The sequence below is a fragment of the Rana temporaria genome, chromosome 9, assembly GCF_905171775.1.
Source record: "Rana temporaria chromosome 9, aRanTem1.1, whole genome shotgun sequence".
Lineage (NCBI taxonomy): Eukaryota > Metazoa > Chordata > Amphibia > Anura > Ranidae > Rana > Rana temporaria.
Genome location: NC_053497.1, coordinates 137,843,048 through 137,862,104, shown reverse-complemented (window position 1 = coordinate 137,862,104; position 19,057 = coordinate 137,843,048). Strand labels below are relative to the sequence as shown.

At 40.7% G+C, this 19,057-nt stretch overlaps 1 protein-coding gene across 1 annotated transcript in view; it reads right to left on the bottom strand.

Annotated features, from left to right (window-relative positions):
* Positions 1–19,057, bottom strand: part of HMCN2 (hemicentin 2) — a 345,628-nt gene that overhangs the window by 251,070 nt on the left and 75,501 nt on the right. The window contains 3 exon segments of the mRNA XM_040325278.1: positions 810–1,073; positions 5,906–6,026; positions 18,401–18,507. Of these exon segments, the coding sequence (XP_040181212.1) occupies positions 810–1,073; positions 5,906–6,026; positions 18,401–18,507 (492 nt within the window).

Genomic DNA, 19,057 nt, shown 5'->3' with positions numbered 1-19,057 from the left:
TAAAAAATGGGTTCAACTGCAGGTCAGATGCACCTGTAGTGGAACTCAGAAGCTCCCTAAACTGATCTCAAATGCAAACTGATTGAAACTGAAAGCGTGCTGCATTCAACTACCTACACAAGCCCTCAACTCCAACAGGCAGTCACAGACTGTCTTGTGCAACCAAAAAATAGTACAGTTTTAAAAAAAATTATAGAATTAAGGGAATGCGATTTTAAAAGGTGCCAAACACAAGTTGATATAAAAATTGTATTATCTAACAAATCTTCATTTTGGTATCCATACAACTACAGATAAAATGCAGTAAACTTCAGCTTGATATGTTTTGTTTGCCAAACTTCTTCAGGAGACTTTTTACAGATACTGTATACCTTTATAAATTGTTATCGTTTTTTGATGATTTGTTAGCTGTTTTTATTTTTTTTGGATGAATCTGTTGTTTTTCAATTTACTGAGATGATGTATACAGTATTCATAAAAAGTCTCCTGAAGAAGCCATACGTTTGGCGAAACATGACGAGTTGAAGTTTACTGCATCTTATCGGTAGTTGTATAGATCAATATGATGTTTTTTATATGAGATTTTAATTGTTTATAATAAAAATGTTATATTTTTATATTAACTTGTGTTTGGCACCTTTAAAATCCCATTCCGTTTATACAATATAGGGATGTGGTGCCTGTGACTCTCAGACACCCAGCAATCTTTTAGTATTGTCACAAAAAAGTGAACCATAGTAGCAACATTTAAAACAGACTTCACTTTGCTGCATAATTGAACACACTTCCATGTGTAGTCTGCACTTTACCTGGTATTATGCTTGTGTATGCTACATTAGAGAGTCTCTGAAACTGATATCCATTATGGTCGGTGCCGTTAACTTTTAAAAAGAAGCTTCCACGAGGTGCCTGAAACAAAGGAACTGTCCAAAGTTGTTTGCTACGCTTAACTGGTATGCGCTGAGCCAGCAGAGAAAGGTACGAATCTCCGGAAACGCGGAGGAGGTCCAGGCTATTCACTAACCCCGGCGGAGAGAGACCAGTGCAATTTATCAAGGCTGAGATAGGAATACCTTAAAACAGAAAAAGAAAATGTTGAGATTGTTACAATCGATTAATGACAATTTGGTCAACAAAATAACAAGCAGAAAATAAATTCAGCTGTCTAAGTATAACTATGTGATTGGGGCGACAACAGCAGCAGTGTAATGGGAGCTTTGTAGAGCTATGTTACACAGTAGGGTGAGGTTGAAAAAAGACACAAGTCGATCAAGTCCAACCTATGTGTGTGATTATATATGTCGGTATTACCTTGTATATCCCTGTATGTTGTGGTCGTTCAGGTGCTTATCTACTAGATTTTTGAAACTATCAATGCCCCCCGCTGAAACCACCGCCTGTGGAAGAGAATTCCACATCCTAACCGCTCTTACAGTAAAGGATCCTCTATGCAGTTTAAGGCTAAACCAATTTTCTTCTAGTTTTAGTGAATGGCCACGTGTCTTATTTAATTCTCTTTCAAAGAAAATTTTTACGGTATTTGTACATTGAAATCATATCCCCTCTCAAGAGTCTCTTCTCCAGAGAGAATAAGTTCAGTGCTCGTAACCTTTACTCATAACCAAGGTCCTCCAGTCCCTCTATTAGTTGTAATACCCTTTTCTGGACTCTCTCCAGTTCCAGCACATCCTTCTTGAGGACTGGTGCCCAGAACTGGACAGCATACTCCAGATGCGGCCGGATCAGAGTCTTGTAGTGTGGGGGAATTATTGTTTTAGTACAAAAAGACTGTGTCTAGCATCTTATCTTGTTCATGCAACTCATGATCTCTAGAGAACCTGGTCACTCAGGAAAAGATGAGACAGATTAGCACTATTTATAGAGAACTCCTTTACAATAGTTTGTAGTTTCTCAAAGTTCTATAGTTCATGAACCGCATACCTAGGCTAGACTTTGTGAATTTACTTTTTCGAGCATGTTCCAAGTGTTTTAAGGGTTGATTGGCACTTTTGTGTATTACCTAATATACTGTATTTTCTTGCACATAAAGATGTATGGTAACTTGCACATATTTTTACACCATTTGTACTTTGGTGTTTTTGTCACATATGTCATTTGGCTTCAAGTTCCACTGAGGGCTGTTAAGGTATTATAAGCTTAGGCTTTGGTCATTTAACTTGAGGGAGCTCGGAGCACTGGCTTCTTAGCTTCTTAGCAGAGGTAAATATTTTGCTTCTTAATTTTCTATTTCTTATTTTAATTACCAAGATTATATAAATGTAAAAGGCTGCTCAGGTAAATATGGAACCGTTTTAACTCTCCCAGATGTAATTTCTCTCTCAATTGAAGGCTAAAAGCAAATTCCACATTGTGATCATACTGTTAAAATTCCCAAACTATTAATGTATGGAAATAGTTTGTCACCTAAACAGGACAGGGTAACATTGTGCTTCTAATAACTTTGTTTTTGAAGGAATTCGTCATAATGCATGAATGATTAGAGACTGCTTGTGGTCTTATTTAGTTTAGTGTAGTAGCTCTAGCCATGGTATTTTTTTTTTTAAATAATGTTTATTAGTTTGTAAAATATATACAAATATATCAATAATAAAGCACTTAGAACCCCTTATAGAGTTAGTGTCCTGTGTATTTTAAAGTGCAAAACCATTACATAGTGAAGCCCAATGATACAGTAATTTTTTTTTTTTTCCAGGTTTGGATAGGGGAAGGCATAGATGGGACCTCTCTCATGCCTTGTACACATGATAGGAATCTCTGATGAAAACAGTCTGAAGGAATTTTTTCATAAGAATTTCCTATCGTGTGTGTGCCCATAGGTATAAAATCCTATGAAAAAATTCTAATCGTCTGTGTGGAACTCCGTCTGAGAAAATTCCTACGCATGCTCAGAATCAAGTCGACGCATGCTCGGAAGCATTGAACTTCATTTTTCTCGGCTCGTCGTATTGTTTAACGTCACCTCGTTTTGTACGGTCGGAATTTTGTCTGACAGTGTGTATGCAAGACTGATGGAAGACAGCTTGATCGGAATTCTGACAAAAAATTCCATCAGATTTTAGACCATCAGAAATTCCTACCGTGTGTACAAGGCATCAGAGTTTTATTGTAGTCACTAATTGTTGAGATTTCCACAAACTCTATGTCAGGATAGTAATGATGTAAAATCTCTCTTGTACAGGCACAGGCTGTAACAAAACCTATTTTATTAATTAAATTGGGAAATGGTTAAACTTTTGTCAGGTTGTTATTCTTGTCTTTGACTCTCTCGTGGTGATTACGGTTTCCTAATTTTTTAGACTGCTGTCGCAGGTTATCAAAGGCAGAATCTCCCCGACAGTTTCAAACAGGAATATTAATTTGGAGTACTTATTCTTTTAAAGTCTATCCAAAGCTATCGAAAAAAAAAAAAAAAACAGCTAATGGGAGTGGGTGAACCATTTAATTGTTAATACATTGGTGCTTGAGCTGTTGAGGTATGTAATAAACAGGCAAAAATAGTCTACAAAAGATAAAAAAACTTAGAGCAGCAGGAAGGAAAATCAAATACAAAATATTTATATGTAATAATATTTCATATTTTTGAAATGTTAATGTTGTTTAAAGCAGCTATGTCACCTTGTTCATTCAGAACAAAGTCACATTGCCATAGTAAAGGGGACCCACTGACTCCAATTGTAGCCAGCATTAAAATTCCCAATTCTGGCTGGTGTTGAAAATGGTTACATGACCGTGTAGGACAGTGTTTGGGTCTAGCGATTGGTTGGCATACTCGAGCGCTCTCACAGCATATGGGGTCACATGCTATCCATACCCAGTAACAAAACATTTTGATAACAGATAGTCAATAAAACCTGGAAGCTGATTGGTTTCTATGCAGAATTGCACAAGATTTTGCACCCTCCAGCTTTAGAAAATCAACTCCATAGTCTTTCCACCCTTTAGGCTGTTTTCGAGGCTGCAATTTCCAAAAACATTTGCGTCCACCAGGCAATAATATTAAAGCTCAATTCAGCCTTATCATATTTATTTTTTGTTTTAGTGAGGTGGGAAAGCATTTGAGTCTCTGACAAATTTTGCAGCTATCTGCGCCCATCAGAAAGATTACCCCTCACTTGCTGTACACTTTATGCTGTGTCACTGAGACAGATTCTGGAAGGGTTAGAACCACTGGGCCAGATTCTCGTAGATCCGGCGTATCTCTGCGGCGACGTAACGTATGTCATTTACGCTACGCCGCCCCAAGTTTTACAGGCAAGTGCTTTATTCACAAAAAGGCATTTAAGATCCGACAGCGTAAGAGCCTTACGCCTGTCGGATCTAATGGATATCTATGCTTAACTGATTCTAAGAATCAGTTGCATAGATACGATGGCCCAGATTAGGACTTACAATGGCGTACATGGTGTTGCGCCGTCGTAAGCCCTTTGAGAATCTGGGCCACTGTTTTTATAAATGTCTATTATCGCTAACAGGAATGCAGAGACAGCTTTAAAAACTTGGCAATGGTTCTAACTACTACTAGCGTCCCCTGAAGATGTGCATTCACATGAAATGCGTTGGACAGGAGCTAGACGCTGACGTCTCACTGCCACTTCCATGCTTGGAACTGAACTCTCTCTTGCTTTTTTCCACAGACAATATCAAGCAAACCTTCTGACTGTCCCCAGTGGTACTGCAGAGAGTCCCCATTGCAAGAATGGAGCTGGTTGACCACATGTGAAGGATCCTGGTGACACAAACATGTATGCTGCTGCTTTCCTCTAGCAGCTTTAATGTCAGTTAGTGCATTTTAGTTCTGTAGCTCACGTGTGGTGGGGAGGATTTTCATCAGCTGGTGGAAGACAGACACTTTCTTTGCGGTGATATTGATCACATATTTTGGACTTTTATTCACACGGATTTATTTTTATTATCATGAATATTGTGGATGCTTTTTGCATACTATGAATAATGCTTTAAGTTTGTAAAATTCTATATTTGGAGGAGCTGCATTGCTTTCTTTGTTTCTTTAGTGGTTCTAACCCTTCCCTTACTGCATCCAAAGCTCGAAAAGAGTTTTGGCTTTAAAGTATATATATATTGCTTTCTTATATTGGCTCCCACATTCTGGCACAAGAGCCAATTGCAGTCGATCTGGGGTGCCTCAGGGGGTTTCGGGGAGTAGTGCTGCTGCTCTGGTGTCCTTGGTTGCAAGGGAGTGTTGCTACTATATAGGTTACTACCAAGGCTATTACTATAATTTGATCTCTCTTTTAATCAGAATATGTTCTTCTTATTCAAATAGACATTTCAAGCTCCTAAAAAAGCGACTTTGAGGTCGCAAAACATGTTGAGCTGAACTGTTATGTACATATGAGGACAAGTGATATCCCCAAGTTGAAGGATTATGTATGTATGTATATATATGGTATTATATCCTTTAGGGGAATCACGGGAAGTCCTATATCATTTTAAATGTCTTGTGTATTTTAATTATTTTTGTATTTTGTGGAAAAATATTTTTTCATGTAAATCAATAAATTATTATTTTTATGATACGTGCCTTTAAAGTCCATTATTAGCTGTTCTAACACTTTCTATGCTAACTTAACCACAGTGCTGTCACAAACATGAATGTTAATCTGGGACTGCGAGCTGCTTATCAAAAGCCCAAGCTAAGAACCACAGGCAATAGTTAGAACTGTAAATCACTATTCACAGCACTGTTCCTATCATGCTGCCACAAACACAATATATACTCCAAATGGACTCACAAAAGTGTTTGTGCATAAAATCCACAGAACAAATGTCATAATGCAGTCCAAAAAAAATTAAACAATTACAAAAATATATATAATGTATCCTCTATGAAAAAGAACAAGAGATCTAGTTCCTATTTGATTACCTTGAATGGGGCGCTCAATGACACGTCCAGGATCAGTTATAGCCGTTGTGGAAAAAGCGGCACGGAAATCCAATGTGCTAACCCCAGTGACTCTGACAGTATGACGGCCAATGCTGCCAATCTGAAAAAAAGAGAACATGAGTATTACCTTATGGTGACCTTTTAACCTTGAAAATGGCTGTACAAAAAAAATCAGCAAAAACGCCCGAAAAAAACGCATGTAAAACAGCACCGCCTAGGTGTGAACAGAGCCTAAAAGTTGTATTTTCTAACCCGTACTAGAAATAATAAAGCTAGTATCTCCCTTGTTAATTTGAAAACCACAGACATTCTAGAAACTCCAGTTTCTAAATAAACATTTTGGGCCAGATTCATAGAGAACTTACGCCGACGTAGCTGTTGATACGCTGTGTAAGTTCTAGGATGCGCCGTCGTATCTATGCGCCGTATTCACAGTACAAGATACGCCTGAATTTTGGCTTCCTACGACCGACGTAAGTCTCCTACGCTGTCGTATCTTGGGTGCATATTTACGCTGGCCGATAGGGGCGCTCCTATTGATTTACACGTTGAATATGTAAATGACCTAGATACGCTGATTCACGAACGTACTTGCGCCCGTCGCAATAAGCTACGCTGTTTACGTAAGGCGTACGTCCGGCGTATAGTTATCCCTCATAAAGCAGGAGTAAGTCATGTTAGGGTACGGACGTCGGAACAGCCGTCAAATTTTACGTCGTTTGCGTAAGTCGTACGTAAATGGAGCTGGGCGTAGGTTACGTTCACGTCGTACACATTGAGCCGTCGTTTCTTAGGGAGTATATGCAACGTGATTCTGAGCATGCGCCATTCGTTCGGCCATTCATTTACATGGGGTCACGGTTCATTTTAATACAACACGCCCACTACCTTCCAAATTTGAATTAGGCGTAACTTAGTGAGCAAGTGCTTTGTGAATACTGCTCTTGCCTCTCAGAGTTACGTTGGCGTAGCGCATATGAGATGCGCTACGCCCGCTCAACGAGACGCCGAGCTACCTGAATCTGGCCCATTATGTTTATTATTATGCCCCGTACACACGATGGTGCTTTTGCCTGGCCAAACTCACATCAGAATTCCGAAGGAATTCCATCGGAGTAAAAGAGAACATGTTCTCTATCTAAACTCCGATGGAAAACCTCGGGAAAAAGTCAGATGTGGCATACACAGAGTCAGAATTTCCGATGGAAAAAGTCTGTCTGACTTTTTCCATTGGAAATCCCGATTGTGTGTACGGGGCTTGACAAAAACGAGTAGCAAAAAAGCCCTGGTGGCCATGGGTGCCACTACCATGTTATTTTTTATTCTGTATCCTAGAATATTCACTGCTGGAACATGAACAGTGCGTATAGTGCACCTGGACAGGCCTCTTTCACCATCCTGGCAGCCAGAGTGTCACTCGAACTTGGGATCAAGTCTCTGCCACAGACCCTCCCAAAAGAATGGAGACAATTATGGTCCAGAATCCTCTCTCAGATTCAGCACCCGGATCTCCTTCAGGTAGTTTTTTGCAAGTTAGCCACTGACAGGCGATCAACTTTCAGCCTGTCAGATCCCAGGTGGTCCCAGATGAATGGACAGACCCCTCCTGGAACACCAGCCTCGTGCTTGGTATCCCTCGGACAGGCTCCCCATCGTCCAGCCTCCTTCAGTTGGACGGACAGCTCGGGACCCCTCCAAGTTAAGGACCCAGTCAAACGCTGGGACCGCACAGCAGATCAGTTGCTCTGGGCCAACGTGGTCCCGAAACCAGGAACACTGCTACCCACGCAAATCACTATGCATATGGCCACCTTAATGCCTTGTACACACAAGCGGAATTTCCGACGGAAAAAGTCAGACGGAAGCTTTTCATCGGATATTCCGTCCGTGTGTATGCCCCATCTGACTTTTTTCGTCGAAAATTCCGACAGAATTAGATGGAGAACATGTTCTCAATTTTTCAGATGATGCGTGGACTTGGAATTTTCGAATATCGGAATTTCCGTTCGTCTGGATGCAATTCCAATGGACTAAAAACTACGCATGCTCAGAATCAAGTTGACGCATGCTCGGAAGCATTGAACTTAATTTTTATCAGCTCATCGTAGTGTTGTACGTCACTGTGTTCTTGACGGTCGGAATTTGGTGCGACTGTGTGTATGCAAGACAGCTTGAGCAGAATTCCGTTGGGGAAACCGTTGGATTTTATTCCAATGGGAAAACCGTGTGTACAGGGCATAAGAGTTAAATTGATGTTAAAATCTAATGCCATCCACAACATTACATTTTTTTTAAAGGGTTAAAACTTCTGTCAGATTTAAAAACCTGAAAACACCCATGTGATCCGATGCCAGTGCGGGGAAAAAAAAAGGTACCTGCACTTTTTTTCTGTGAATCCAATGTGAGTTCAACCATACTACTGTAAGGCTGAACTCGCATCGCACAGACATTGCATGTGATTGGCGTCTGAGTCTGAGTCCGCTATAGTGTGACCCCGGGCTTAAGCTGGCCATACATTAATCACTTCCTATCTGGGCCAATTCTGCCACTTTGCTCCTACATGTAAAAATCATTATTTTTTTTCTAGAAAATTCCTCACGAACCCCAAAACATTATATATTTTTAAGCGAGCACCCTAGGGAATAAAATGGCAGTCGTTGCAAGTTTTTATGTTACACTGTATTTGCGCAGCGATTTCTTTTTTAAACTTTTTTTGGGAAATAAAAACTGTTTTATGAATTAAAAAGAAACAAATCAGTACAGTTAGCCCAATTTTCTTGTATAATGTGAAAGAGGACATTCCACCGAGTAAAGCGATACCTAACATGCCCCCCTATAAATTTGTGCACACTCATAGAATGGCGCCAAACTTATAAATCTCTATAGGCGATGCTCTACATTTTTTTTTACAGTATTCCTGTTTAGAGTTACAGAGGAGGTCCTGGGCTAGAATTGTTTCTCTTGCTATATCGGCATTACCTCACGTGTGATTTGAACGCCGTGTACATGTGTAGGTGCGACTTACATATGCGTTTGCTTCTGTGCACGAGAACGCGGGAACAGGGGTGCGTTAACATTTTATTTTAATCTTTATTTTACTTAAAAATTAAAATGTTTACACTTTCTCTTTAATATATTTTTTTATCACTTTTATTCCTATTACAAGGAATGTAAACATCCCTTGTAATGGGAATAGTGCGTGACGGACCCTCTTTATGGAGAGATGTGGGGTCAATAAGACCCACCTCCTGCCGCCTGTAAGAACTATCAAGTGGCTGAACAGCCGCTTTGATTGTTACATAGTTAGTCAGGTTGAAAAAAGACACAAGTCCATCCAGTTCAGCCACAAAAAAAAAAATAGATAAACAAAATAAAAAACACAATGCAATCCCATACACCCAACTCCATACCCACAGTTGATCCAGAGGAAGGCAAAAAACCCTAGCAGAGCATGATCCAATTTTCTGCAGCAGGGGAAAAAATTCCTTCCATTGTTCTTATGGTGCATGAAATCGCCGGCTGAAAAAGATGATATCTGAATGATGCCTGTAGCTCAGATATCCCCACTTAAAGTCCAGGCTGTCATGTGACGGCCTACAGGCAGGAAGTGGTTATACAATTTTCTTTATTAAATTTCCTTTAGATTTACCTTCAACTATGTAGTGCAAGGGTCTGCCTAATTGCATACAAATTGAAAGTGTTTAGGTTTGACCTCATATTATATAGTTTTGGTTTCTAAAGGAAAATTGTATTATATATGGCCAGTCTTAATTGAAATCTCCCTCACAGAGAGAGGTGAAATCTTAATAGAGTTTCTAAATCTTCCTTAAAGCAGAGTTCCACCCAAAAGTGGAACCTCCACTCATCTGCCTCCCCCTCTCACCCTCCAGTGCCACATTTGGCACTTTTCAGCAGGAAGGGAGGAACGGGTGCCTGTTTTTGACAGATACCCTTCCCCACTTCTGGGAGACTGTGCATCGGTGATGTCCCTTGGAAGTTTGGCTCCCCTCCTCCTTCCACTGCCACTAGGGCCAGTAAGAAATTGCTGCACGCTTCATGCATGCGCAGTAGGGAACCAGCTGTGAAGCCAAAAGGCTACATACACTGTCAGTTTCCCTTACCAGGAATGGCAGTGAGAGCACCTGGGAGTTGATCCAAAAATCGGCTGTGGTGCTAACATCACGGGTTCCCTGGACAGGTAAGGGGCCATATATTAAAAGTCAGCAGCTACAGTAAAAAAAAAAAAAAATTCAGACGAAACTCCTATAATCTACTAAAAATGTTGTTTTATTACTGTTTCTGCGATACCCATCAAAACAAACAAAAAAACAAACAGAGTCTCGTTTCCTGTTCAGTCTATCTGCCACATAAACACAAAGTGAGGAAATTTTATCTCACTACTGTTTATATCTGACACCCATAAATTAAATAGGAGTTGAGGATAATTTTCCCAAAAAGGACAAAGAGAGCAATAAAACATTCACAGATGTTCTAGCTTTTTTTTCACTCTATCTGAAACTATTGCAGTTTTGACTGTAGTTGGTCTTCATAGGGAATAATACTTTTAGCGGTGTTAAAATAAAAGGTAGTTTTTTGGGGCATAATAAGTGCAGGACATTTGCAGTGAGCGTTATCCATGCACAAAATGTTGATTGCCAAGAACAGCCTAGGTAATTATCGGAAGTTGAAGGCCAACATATTGCTGCAAAAACATAACAAAGGTCCATCAACCTATCTAACTACATAAAAACCCAACATTTTATTTATACAACACAGCTCAGTTAGCAGCATGTAAATACTGACATCAACATGCTGAAAGAAAACCTAAAAACGGCAGAATATTGTATGTCATGGCAGTGAACAAAAGTGCCTTCTAAGTCTCAAATCAGTCCCAGCTGCTGACCATTTGCCATTCTCTCTAACTAGCAAACAAACTTCAGAGATCAGTGAATTTTGTATAAGTCAAACGAAAAAACACCGGAAAATTATAAGGAGACAAAACAAGAACACACAAACAAAAACAGCTACTAAAAAGGAAAATATAAAATGAATTATTTAAAACAGGTTTGCATGGTGTTCTTGGATCAATATGTCCAAAACAAACCACAGATGGGTCAATGTGCTGTTTTGATTTGACCAGATAGTTGGTGTTCAAATAGGAAATCAACAGAGCATCAATCTTTTTTGTATACAATTCCATTTATTTATCAAATAAGTCATAATAAAATGAGTTACGAAGTCCAGCATTGAACCTGTACTTCGAAAAGTCACGACACATAGAAGTATACATCTATGTAGCCCCATAGTACCGTGACATTATATAGTTACATAGTTAGTCAGGTTGAAAACAAGACGAAAGTCCATCTAGTTCAACCATAAAAAAATATTATGGAAAGTGGAGTAACCAAACAAAAGAATCAACTGTTGGTTACATAACCGTACGAGAAGAACATAAATTATGCTGGATAACCAAGCAGATATCAGGAAGAACACCTGGTTGAATTTGATTCCTGGATAACAAAAAAATGCTGGATAAAGTTTAGATGTAGAAAGGTGAGGCTCAAGAATGAAATTGTATAAGTGAAAGTGGAGCCAAGTGTTCAGGTAAGGATGATAGATAAGAGGGAAAAACCTTGTCCACGTGACTGGTTTTCCCGGCAGGAAAACTGCCAGGAGAGCATTTGGCCGGGAATCCCATGCGTGTGTATTGTTCCCTAGCAGTTTTCCCGTCAGGAAAACAGCCTGAGACTCCCGACTGGAAAATAGAGAACCCTGCTCTCTATTTTCTCGTCGGGTTTCCCGGCAGAGTGTTTCCTGCCGAGAAAACCGGTCGTCTGTATGCTTTCCTGTCCCAGGTAAACCCACGCATGCTTGATAAGATTTTGATGCATGCGCAGTAGCATACAAGTTTAGTGTGAGGTGTAGCAAAATGGCGGCGACGGCATCGAATGTGATGAGGGCCGGCTCGTCGTAGTCGATGACGTCACCGAGTTCTTGCAATTCAAAAGAATATCGGTCTGTATGCACGGCAAGCTTGCCAGGAATCCCGTCAGGAAAACCAAAGTTTTTTTCCCAGCCGTGTGTACAGGGCCTATGGGAAGGGAAGTGATTGGTCCAAAACATGTGAGGGCCACATATCAGCCCCATCCTTTGATAATTTCAGTAATTGGATTGGTCTACAAAATATTCACATGTCATTATTTCAATCGATGAGGGAGTGATTGAACAAGTTGAAAATTTAAAGCAATGTTTTTTTCCCAAATCAGTCTTTCAAAGCACACAAAGTAAATGAAACTGTAATCCAACGCCTACATTTTTGGTTTGTTTTTTATCAAGTAAGAAAGGATTGGGACTTCTGTGTGACTTTTATCTGTGTGGCCCTTGGAGAGATTTACCTATATTTCCTGTCCCCAGAGATACAACAGAAAGTTTGTGAAAATCTCTCCCTACTAAGGGGAAAGCTCGCCTTGGGCAGATGTGGCCAGAATCCAACCACAACCTTCTTTTCTGGCGACAACTGTGGTATTTTACATTTCTAATAACTTTATGTCCAAATGGCCACGAGGACAAACTGAGTAGATGAATCTCCCCAGTCTGCAATAAAGCCTAACAAGGGTTCTAATCGTTCCCTATTCTATTCAAAACTCTTTTAAAAAGTTTGGGATTTAGATACATTTTACATGCAAAATTATGATTGCTGGTAGTGGCCCCTTCACATACTATAACTCTTTCAATTAGGTTTGGAGGTCCTTTTGATTACAGGAGATTGGTCAGGTCTGTGTGAGGCAATAAAATCAAATGAGCTCATCTGTTGGAGGTTTGGCCTCATTAGGGTAATGAGCTGCTTGCCTACAACATATGAGAGACCTGACAAAGAGCAATGGAATGAAAACCAAGAAACAATAAACAAAATCACAAACTTAACCTAATCCAGACTTCAAAGAGACCTTTCCTCAGAAAAACAACTGGGGGCACAGAATGACAGGCCTTTTGGACACAGATATTCAGTCAGGGTTGCCCCCCGTGAAGGAGCTGTGGTACATCCTGTTGTGGATGAATTCCCTTTAATTCAAATTTAAAATTAAGGATCATTCACCCCTTTTAATAATGGCTTAGTTCTTGCCATCATTGAGTCCACTACTTTTGTTTGAAAATTATTCAAATTTTGTACAAAAATAATAATAAAGATACACCAGCTTCCTTATCAATACAAAACATATTAAAGTTATATAAATTGTATATATATTGTTATATAGTTGTATATTGTGCAGCTTCTGCCACAAACACAACTATGTGCCATAGACAATAAAAAAACAGCACTTACACCAAAAACCAATATATGTACTGTATATATGAATGAACAAAATCCAATATATGTATTTTTATAAGAAATAATTGTGATGTGTAATTCTTTGCCACCACGTGTTCCAAAACAAAACTTGTGGTCCAATCCCCGTGACCACAGATAACACTCTGCACTCACCAGATAGGATTGACTTCTTGTTCTCACAGGAAAGTCAAACAGCACTTGTTGGTAAACCCATGTACCATCAGGCCATCCACTGGGAAACAAGGGTGCCACACACTTCTCCACAGGGACTTTACACCACCAAGCCACTGGAAAGGAACTTGAGGAACCATGCACCCCTTCAGGAGTATTGTAGCCAATATCTCTACCATCACTTCCTCCCCGCTAGTATACAGTATGGTCCTCTCAGGTGAACCAAGTGTAGCGCCCCCTTACTTCCAGTATGGGCACTACGCTAAAGTTAGTGGGGAATGGGAGAGTTATTCTTGCTTCCATTCACAATTTGTCAAATTTGGGCTGCTGTCATTCCAGAAATGTCCTGTAGGTCAGCCTGCGCTTCAGGGGTGTTGTTTCCACCCCTGGGCGACAGGTGGCGCTAGAGGGGTTCTGGCAGAGCAATTTCCCCCAGCAGCCAATTAGAGGAGTTTTCCCTCGCGGGGCATGCTGGGGGAGAGTATATCTGTGGCAGATGCCATCTTTATTGGTTCTTCCCGCGGGTTCCAGGTGTGGCACCTTTAGGGTGTGCGCATCCAACGGACCCCGGCGATGGCCTTCCAGGCCGGGGTCAAATGCTACGCGGAGCTCTACGTTGCCGAGAGGGTCCCCAGTGACTTACTGGGTCCCCAGTTCTATTGAGAGGATCCCAGGCTGGATGCTGTTTGATTGGGGGGTCGGCTTGAAAAGAACCCGGAGGCAGGTTGTCCAACAACGCTTGAACGAACCAATCGGGGATCTGGTGATCGGAATGCTGACAGGTACGCTTTGCTGTCATCCGGTGACCTATGCTAAAACCTACTGGGAGGATTCGCTCAATTCGTCCATTTAGCTCATTCAAGTAATTGGCCTGTGGCAGAGGTCTAGAGCCAGGTCTGTGAGAGAGATCTGTTCCTCCCAGCAATTTAAAGTGACACTTCGTCTGCCAGGCTTGTTGACAGGAGTCTGTCCGGGGGCACTTCACCCACTCTGGCTAGAGTGGCGACGAACTGTAATTTGGTACTACTGAGAGCAGGATTGCTCGGTTCTTATCCAGGCCTGATACTGCAAAGTCCTCCCTCTTTCTTCATCAACCTTTCCTTCCCATTTGATGTTGATGTTGGCCTGGAAATAAAGCATTGGAAAACCTCTATTCCTTGCCTAGACATTCACTCAATACTCTGTTCTCCAACTGCACCCCTAGACAGCACTAAGGTAACTTAATACGCCGGTCCCAACAACAAATCAGCGGCTCCTTCGGGGGTAATGCTACACAAGTGATTATGCAGGGATAAATAAAAAGAAGGGGAGGCCGCCCAAAGTATAACACCATTTATTTGTGGTGTAAAGTCCCTGTGGAGAGCTGTGTGGTGCCCTTGGTTCCCAGTGGATGGCCTGATGGTACATGGATTTACCAACAAGTGCTATTTGACTTTCCTGTGAGAAAAAAAAGTCAATCCTATCTGGTGAGTGTTATCTGTGGTCACGGTGGATTGGAGCATAAGTTTTGTTTTGGAACACGTGGTGTTAAAGAAATACACGTCACAATTATTTCTTATAAAAAGACATATATTGGATTTTTCTCATTTATATATACTGTAAGGGGTTAGCTCGGTAGTGGGGTGTGTGACCCCTTGGATGGGTTCACTACACACTAAATTTATACAGACAGGCAGTCGAAGACGGTTGAAAACAAAGATTTTGGTTTATTCTTCCATCTTGCTGGAAACAAGTGCAAGCATCCAAACAGCATAAACAAAATCAAACATAAAATAAACCCTGGCCACTTGGGGCGTCTATCTTTTTTTTGAAAATTTTTGTTTATTGAAGGTTTTATACACATACAACAAAAACATTCCTTGGCACACCAACAAGCTTACCTATCGGTCAACATGACCGGGAATTGGGGTGTCTATCTTCACCACACAGGAACCTATCTATGGAGTCTGGCACAGCCTAGTGCTGGGCAGACACTGCTGGTCATACAGCAGAAAAACAATAGTCTTTTGATTTTTATCACACAGAAAAATCAATCCTCTCCTCACCTCCTCAGAAGACTTTCAGTTACTGCTCTCCTTCACGCAGAAAGCCTCAGGATGCAGCAAATCAGTGGTAATCTTCTGGATTACCCTTAGAGGCCTTAATTTCCTCATTCTGAACAGCTGAAGTTTTCCAACCCCCTTAGACCTTTTCTGGCTACTGTTGCAGCCGACGCCTAATAACAATTGGTGTATTGTCTAAACAAGGCAGAAATGTATGTCCCGTCTGTGACAACGCCCACAGATTTACCTGACTTCCTGTCACAATACATATATTGTTTTTTTGGTGTAAGCGTGGTTAAAATTCTATCCAGAACTGTTGTTTAAATGTAATCCCAGACTTATTTAAAACAGGTTTTAATACAATATGTACTCTTTCTGTACAATTCATTCGCAATGAAAATCACATTCAAAGGTTTTAATTTTGTTTGTTTGAGGGAAAAAAAATCAACCCTGCTACTTTAAATTTATTTGTCACTATGGTTGAAAACAGACATCAATTTGACCCCAGTAACCATTACAAAATCAACCAAATGTTCAGAAAATTTAGATTTTTACAAAACTTTCTACTACTTTAGGACCAGCTTAGGTGTTTCCTGATGCTCCCCATAAAGTAAAGAACCCACCCTAACACATCAGCAGCCATCAACATTCAATTTTACCCTTGCTGGGACATTTCTTGTATAGGCATTACAAGGTAAATAAATAATAGGCAGATCTCCAGACAACTAGCTTTTCAAGCTTCATATATTTATGAAAGGAAGCATCATATAAGACATACCAGTAAATTGTAGTACATGTACAAGATCTCCCCACAGTCCCTCTATCTAGACAAAGGCCTACTCTCAGCGACAAGCATGGTATATATTTTCATTAGAACAAGGAGGAGATGCAGGTTAGGGCCTCGTTCAAACAGGGCAATTACATGTGTGCCGCATGCAGGGCCATGTTTTCCGGAACTTGGATGCAAGGGTGTTGCATGCATCCCTGTGCTGGCAATCCCATTATTGTCTTCTGGGACACACCTATATTAGACCTATACATATTTGATTTTGGATCATGTCTATGAAATATCCACATATCATTTACTTGCCCCACTAGCTAGACATGTGCGTTTAAAACATAGTAGGGACCCTCGTTGTCTGAAGTGTTGGGTTCTAGAAGTGGTCCCCTAAGACACTAGTGGGGGCAATTTTGACCAGGTGGTTCTTCAACATGAAAGCAGGTGGATATGGGAATTGGAGGCTACCAAACCACCTAAACTCAACGATAGCCTCAGTTTTATACTTTTTCTGAAACCGTAAAAAAGATTAAAAAAATTATCCTATTATTCTTATGTTGAGAGCAAGGCACTGGTGTATCCAAGTACGTTTATAGGCCAAGTTGTATATATGATGAATGAACATAGGTTGACATTATCATTAATAGCCTTATGAAAGAGGCTTGTCACCATGTTGTAGTTTTAAGCTTTTTTTTTGTAGAATGTATATTAGCATTACTGAATTTTTTTATATATATTGTCAATTTTTTTATCCTGGCCTGACGTCATGCGCACATGTGTTCGCATATGTGCCATTGCGATGTGGCGTATTTGCGTGCGTGACGCCACTGCATACGTGACAGCTGGGATTAAACATTTTTAAGCACATGATAGAGTCTGCCTCCACTTTGCATTTGAAGCAGCCATCTTGGGCTTAAAGGGGTGGTTCCCCTAAAAATAAACTTTTAACATTGCATTTCCCACATTAATGACAATTAGAATCGGCTGGTTTTATAAAAAAAAAACGTCCGTAAGTACCGTTTGCTATATGCGTTCTCACCGCCACTTCCGGGTACGATGGTGGGGATGGGCGTTCCTAATTGATGGACAGGCATCCGACCGACGCATACATCACGTCACAAGATGCCGAAAGAAGCCGAACGTCGGTGAGCATGCGCTGTATAGAGCCGCACCGACGTTCGGCTTTTTTCGGCATCTCGTCTCTAAGGACTGGTAAGCTGCAATTTATTACATATTTGTTCCTAGGTGTAGATATCCTTTAAGTTGGTATTTTGTGGCTTTAGATATGCAATAGGCTTTAAGGGGCGCTTGAGGGTTACAGAAGCTCAAATACCACCAAAAGAAAGCTCTATTTGTGGGAAAAAAAGGAGGCCAATTTTGTTTGGGAGCCACGTCGCACGACCGCGCAATTGTCAGTTAAAGCGACAGTGCCGAAACGCAAAAACTGGCCAGGTCCTTTAGCTGCCTAAAGGTCCGGGTCTTAAGTGGTTAAGCTCTAATCGTCAAACATTTATAGATATAGGGATTGGCTTAACTACTGTGCACTGGGTCCAGACACAAATATTAAGGTTTTTATAACATTAATTGTTAAATCAGAACTCCATCAACAATGTTCTAATTTCTGACACTAAAGGGAGTATTTAAAGCTGTCTTTGTCTCATTGAGAATAATTTTACTCTTGCTTCCTATTCCACTGATGTTTATACAGCTCTTCAGTATCTGCCAAACACTCAGAAAACAGTACTGTAAAAAGTGACCCTTTAAGGCATTGGGCTGCTACTAGTGAACAGCTGCTTATCCTGGCATTCGGAATGTAGTTGAGAGATGACCTGGAAATCCCTGCTCCGGTTGGAAGCCAATGAGGAGGGAAATGTTTTCTTATCAGCTGTAACCACCCAATCATGACTACACATTAATAACCTTGTCTAGACACTTGTGTCCTCATTAGACCCTATGCCACTGCTAAGAAGCTGATAAAACAGAGTCCATTATCACATTAAGTTTCATAGAAGGCTTAAGTTGGTCACTTATGTTGAAATCTTCCTTGTTAAGGAATCCCAGGGCTCTAGTGTGTGTTTATCAACTTTGAGAAATACATATCTTATCCATACACTTTTCTGCAGCAGAATTTAGCTCCCATTAGACAACATTACCTTGATGACCCATATTCCAGGCACAGTTGGCTTGAGTCCTAAAACGAGAGCCGAATTTGGGATACTGAGCAGCTCTTCCAGGCCCTGGCCCACAGACAGCTCTTTTCCTGCCAGGATAGAAATAGGGAGAGTCAGAGCCTTTCTCCGACTAATGGTAACCAAGTCCAGGGTGAAGATTATAACAATACAATCAAGACAACGAATATAGAGACTACAGGGATTTTTACTTCAATCAAAGAATCATACTGTACAGTTTCCTAGTTGACAGAGATAAAATGGCACTCAGACAAAACATATTAGAATAACCCAGCTGATTAAAATACAGAAACTGCAGAGGAAATGATACATGATTAAAGTCGCCATGTCTCATGTAGCGTATAGTGCCCAGTCTTGTCTGGGAGAGAAGAGATCACACAGGGAGAGCTCTGGGATAAAGGTGAGGATTTGGAAGCCAAAAAATGGCATCTGGCAACTTAAAAGATGACCTCTACTGCTGCATCTGTCTGGAGGTTTATCGGGATCCTGTAACTCTGACATGTGGACACAATTTCTGCCTGGCCTGTATCGATCGTCTACCTAGCGAACAGGATACGACTGGAGTTTATACCTGTCCGGAATGCAGGAAACGATTTTTGACAAGACCATCACCTAGGAAAA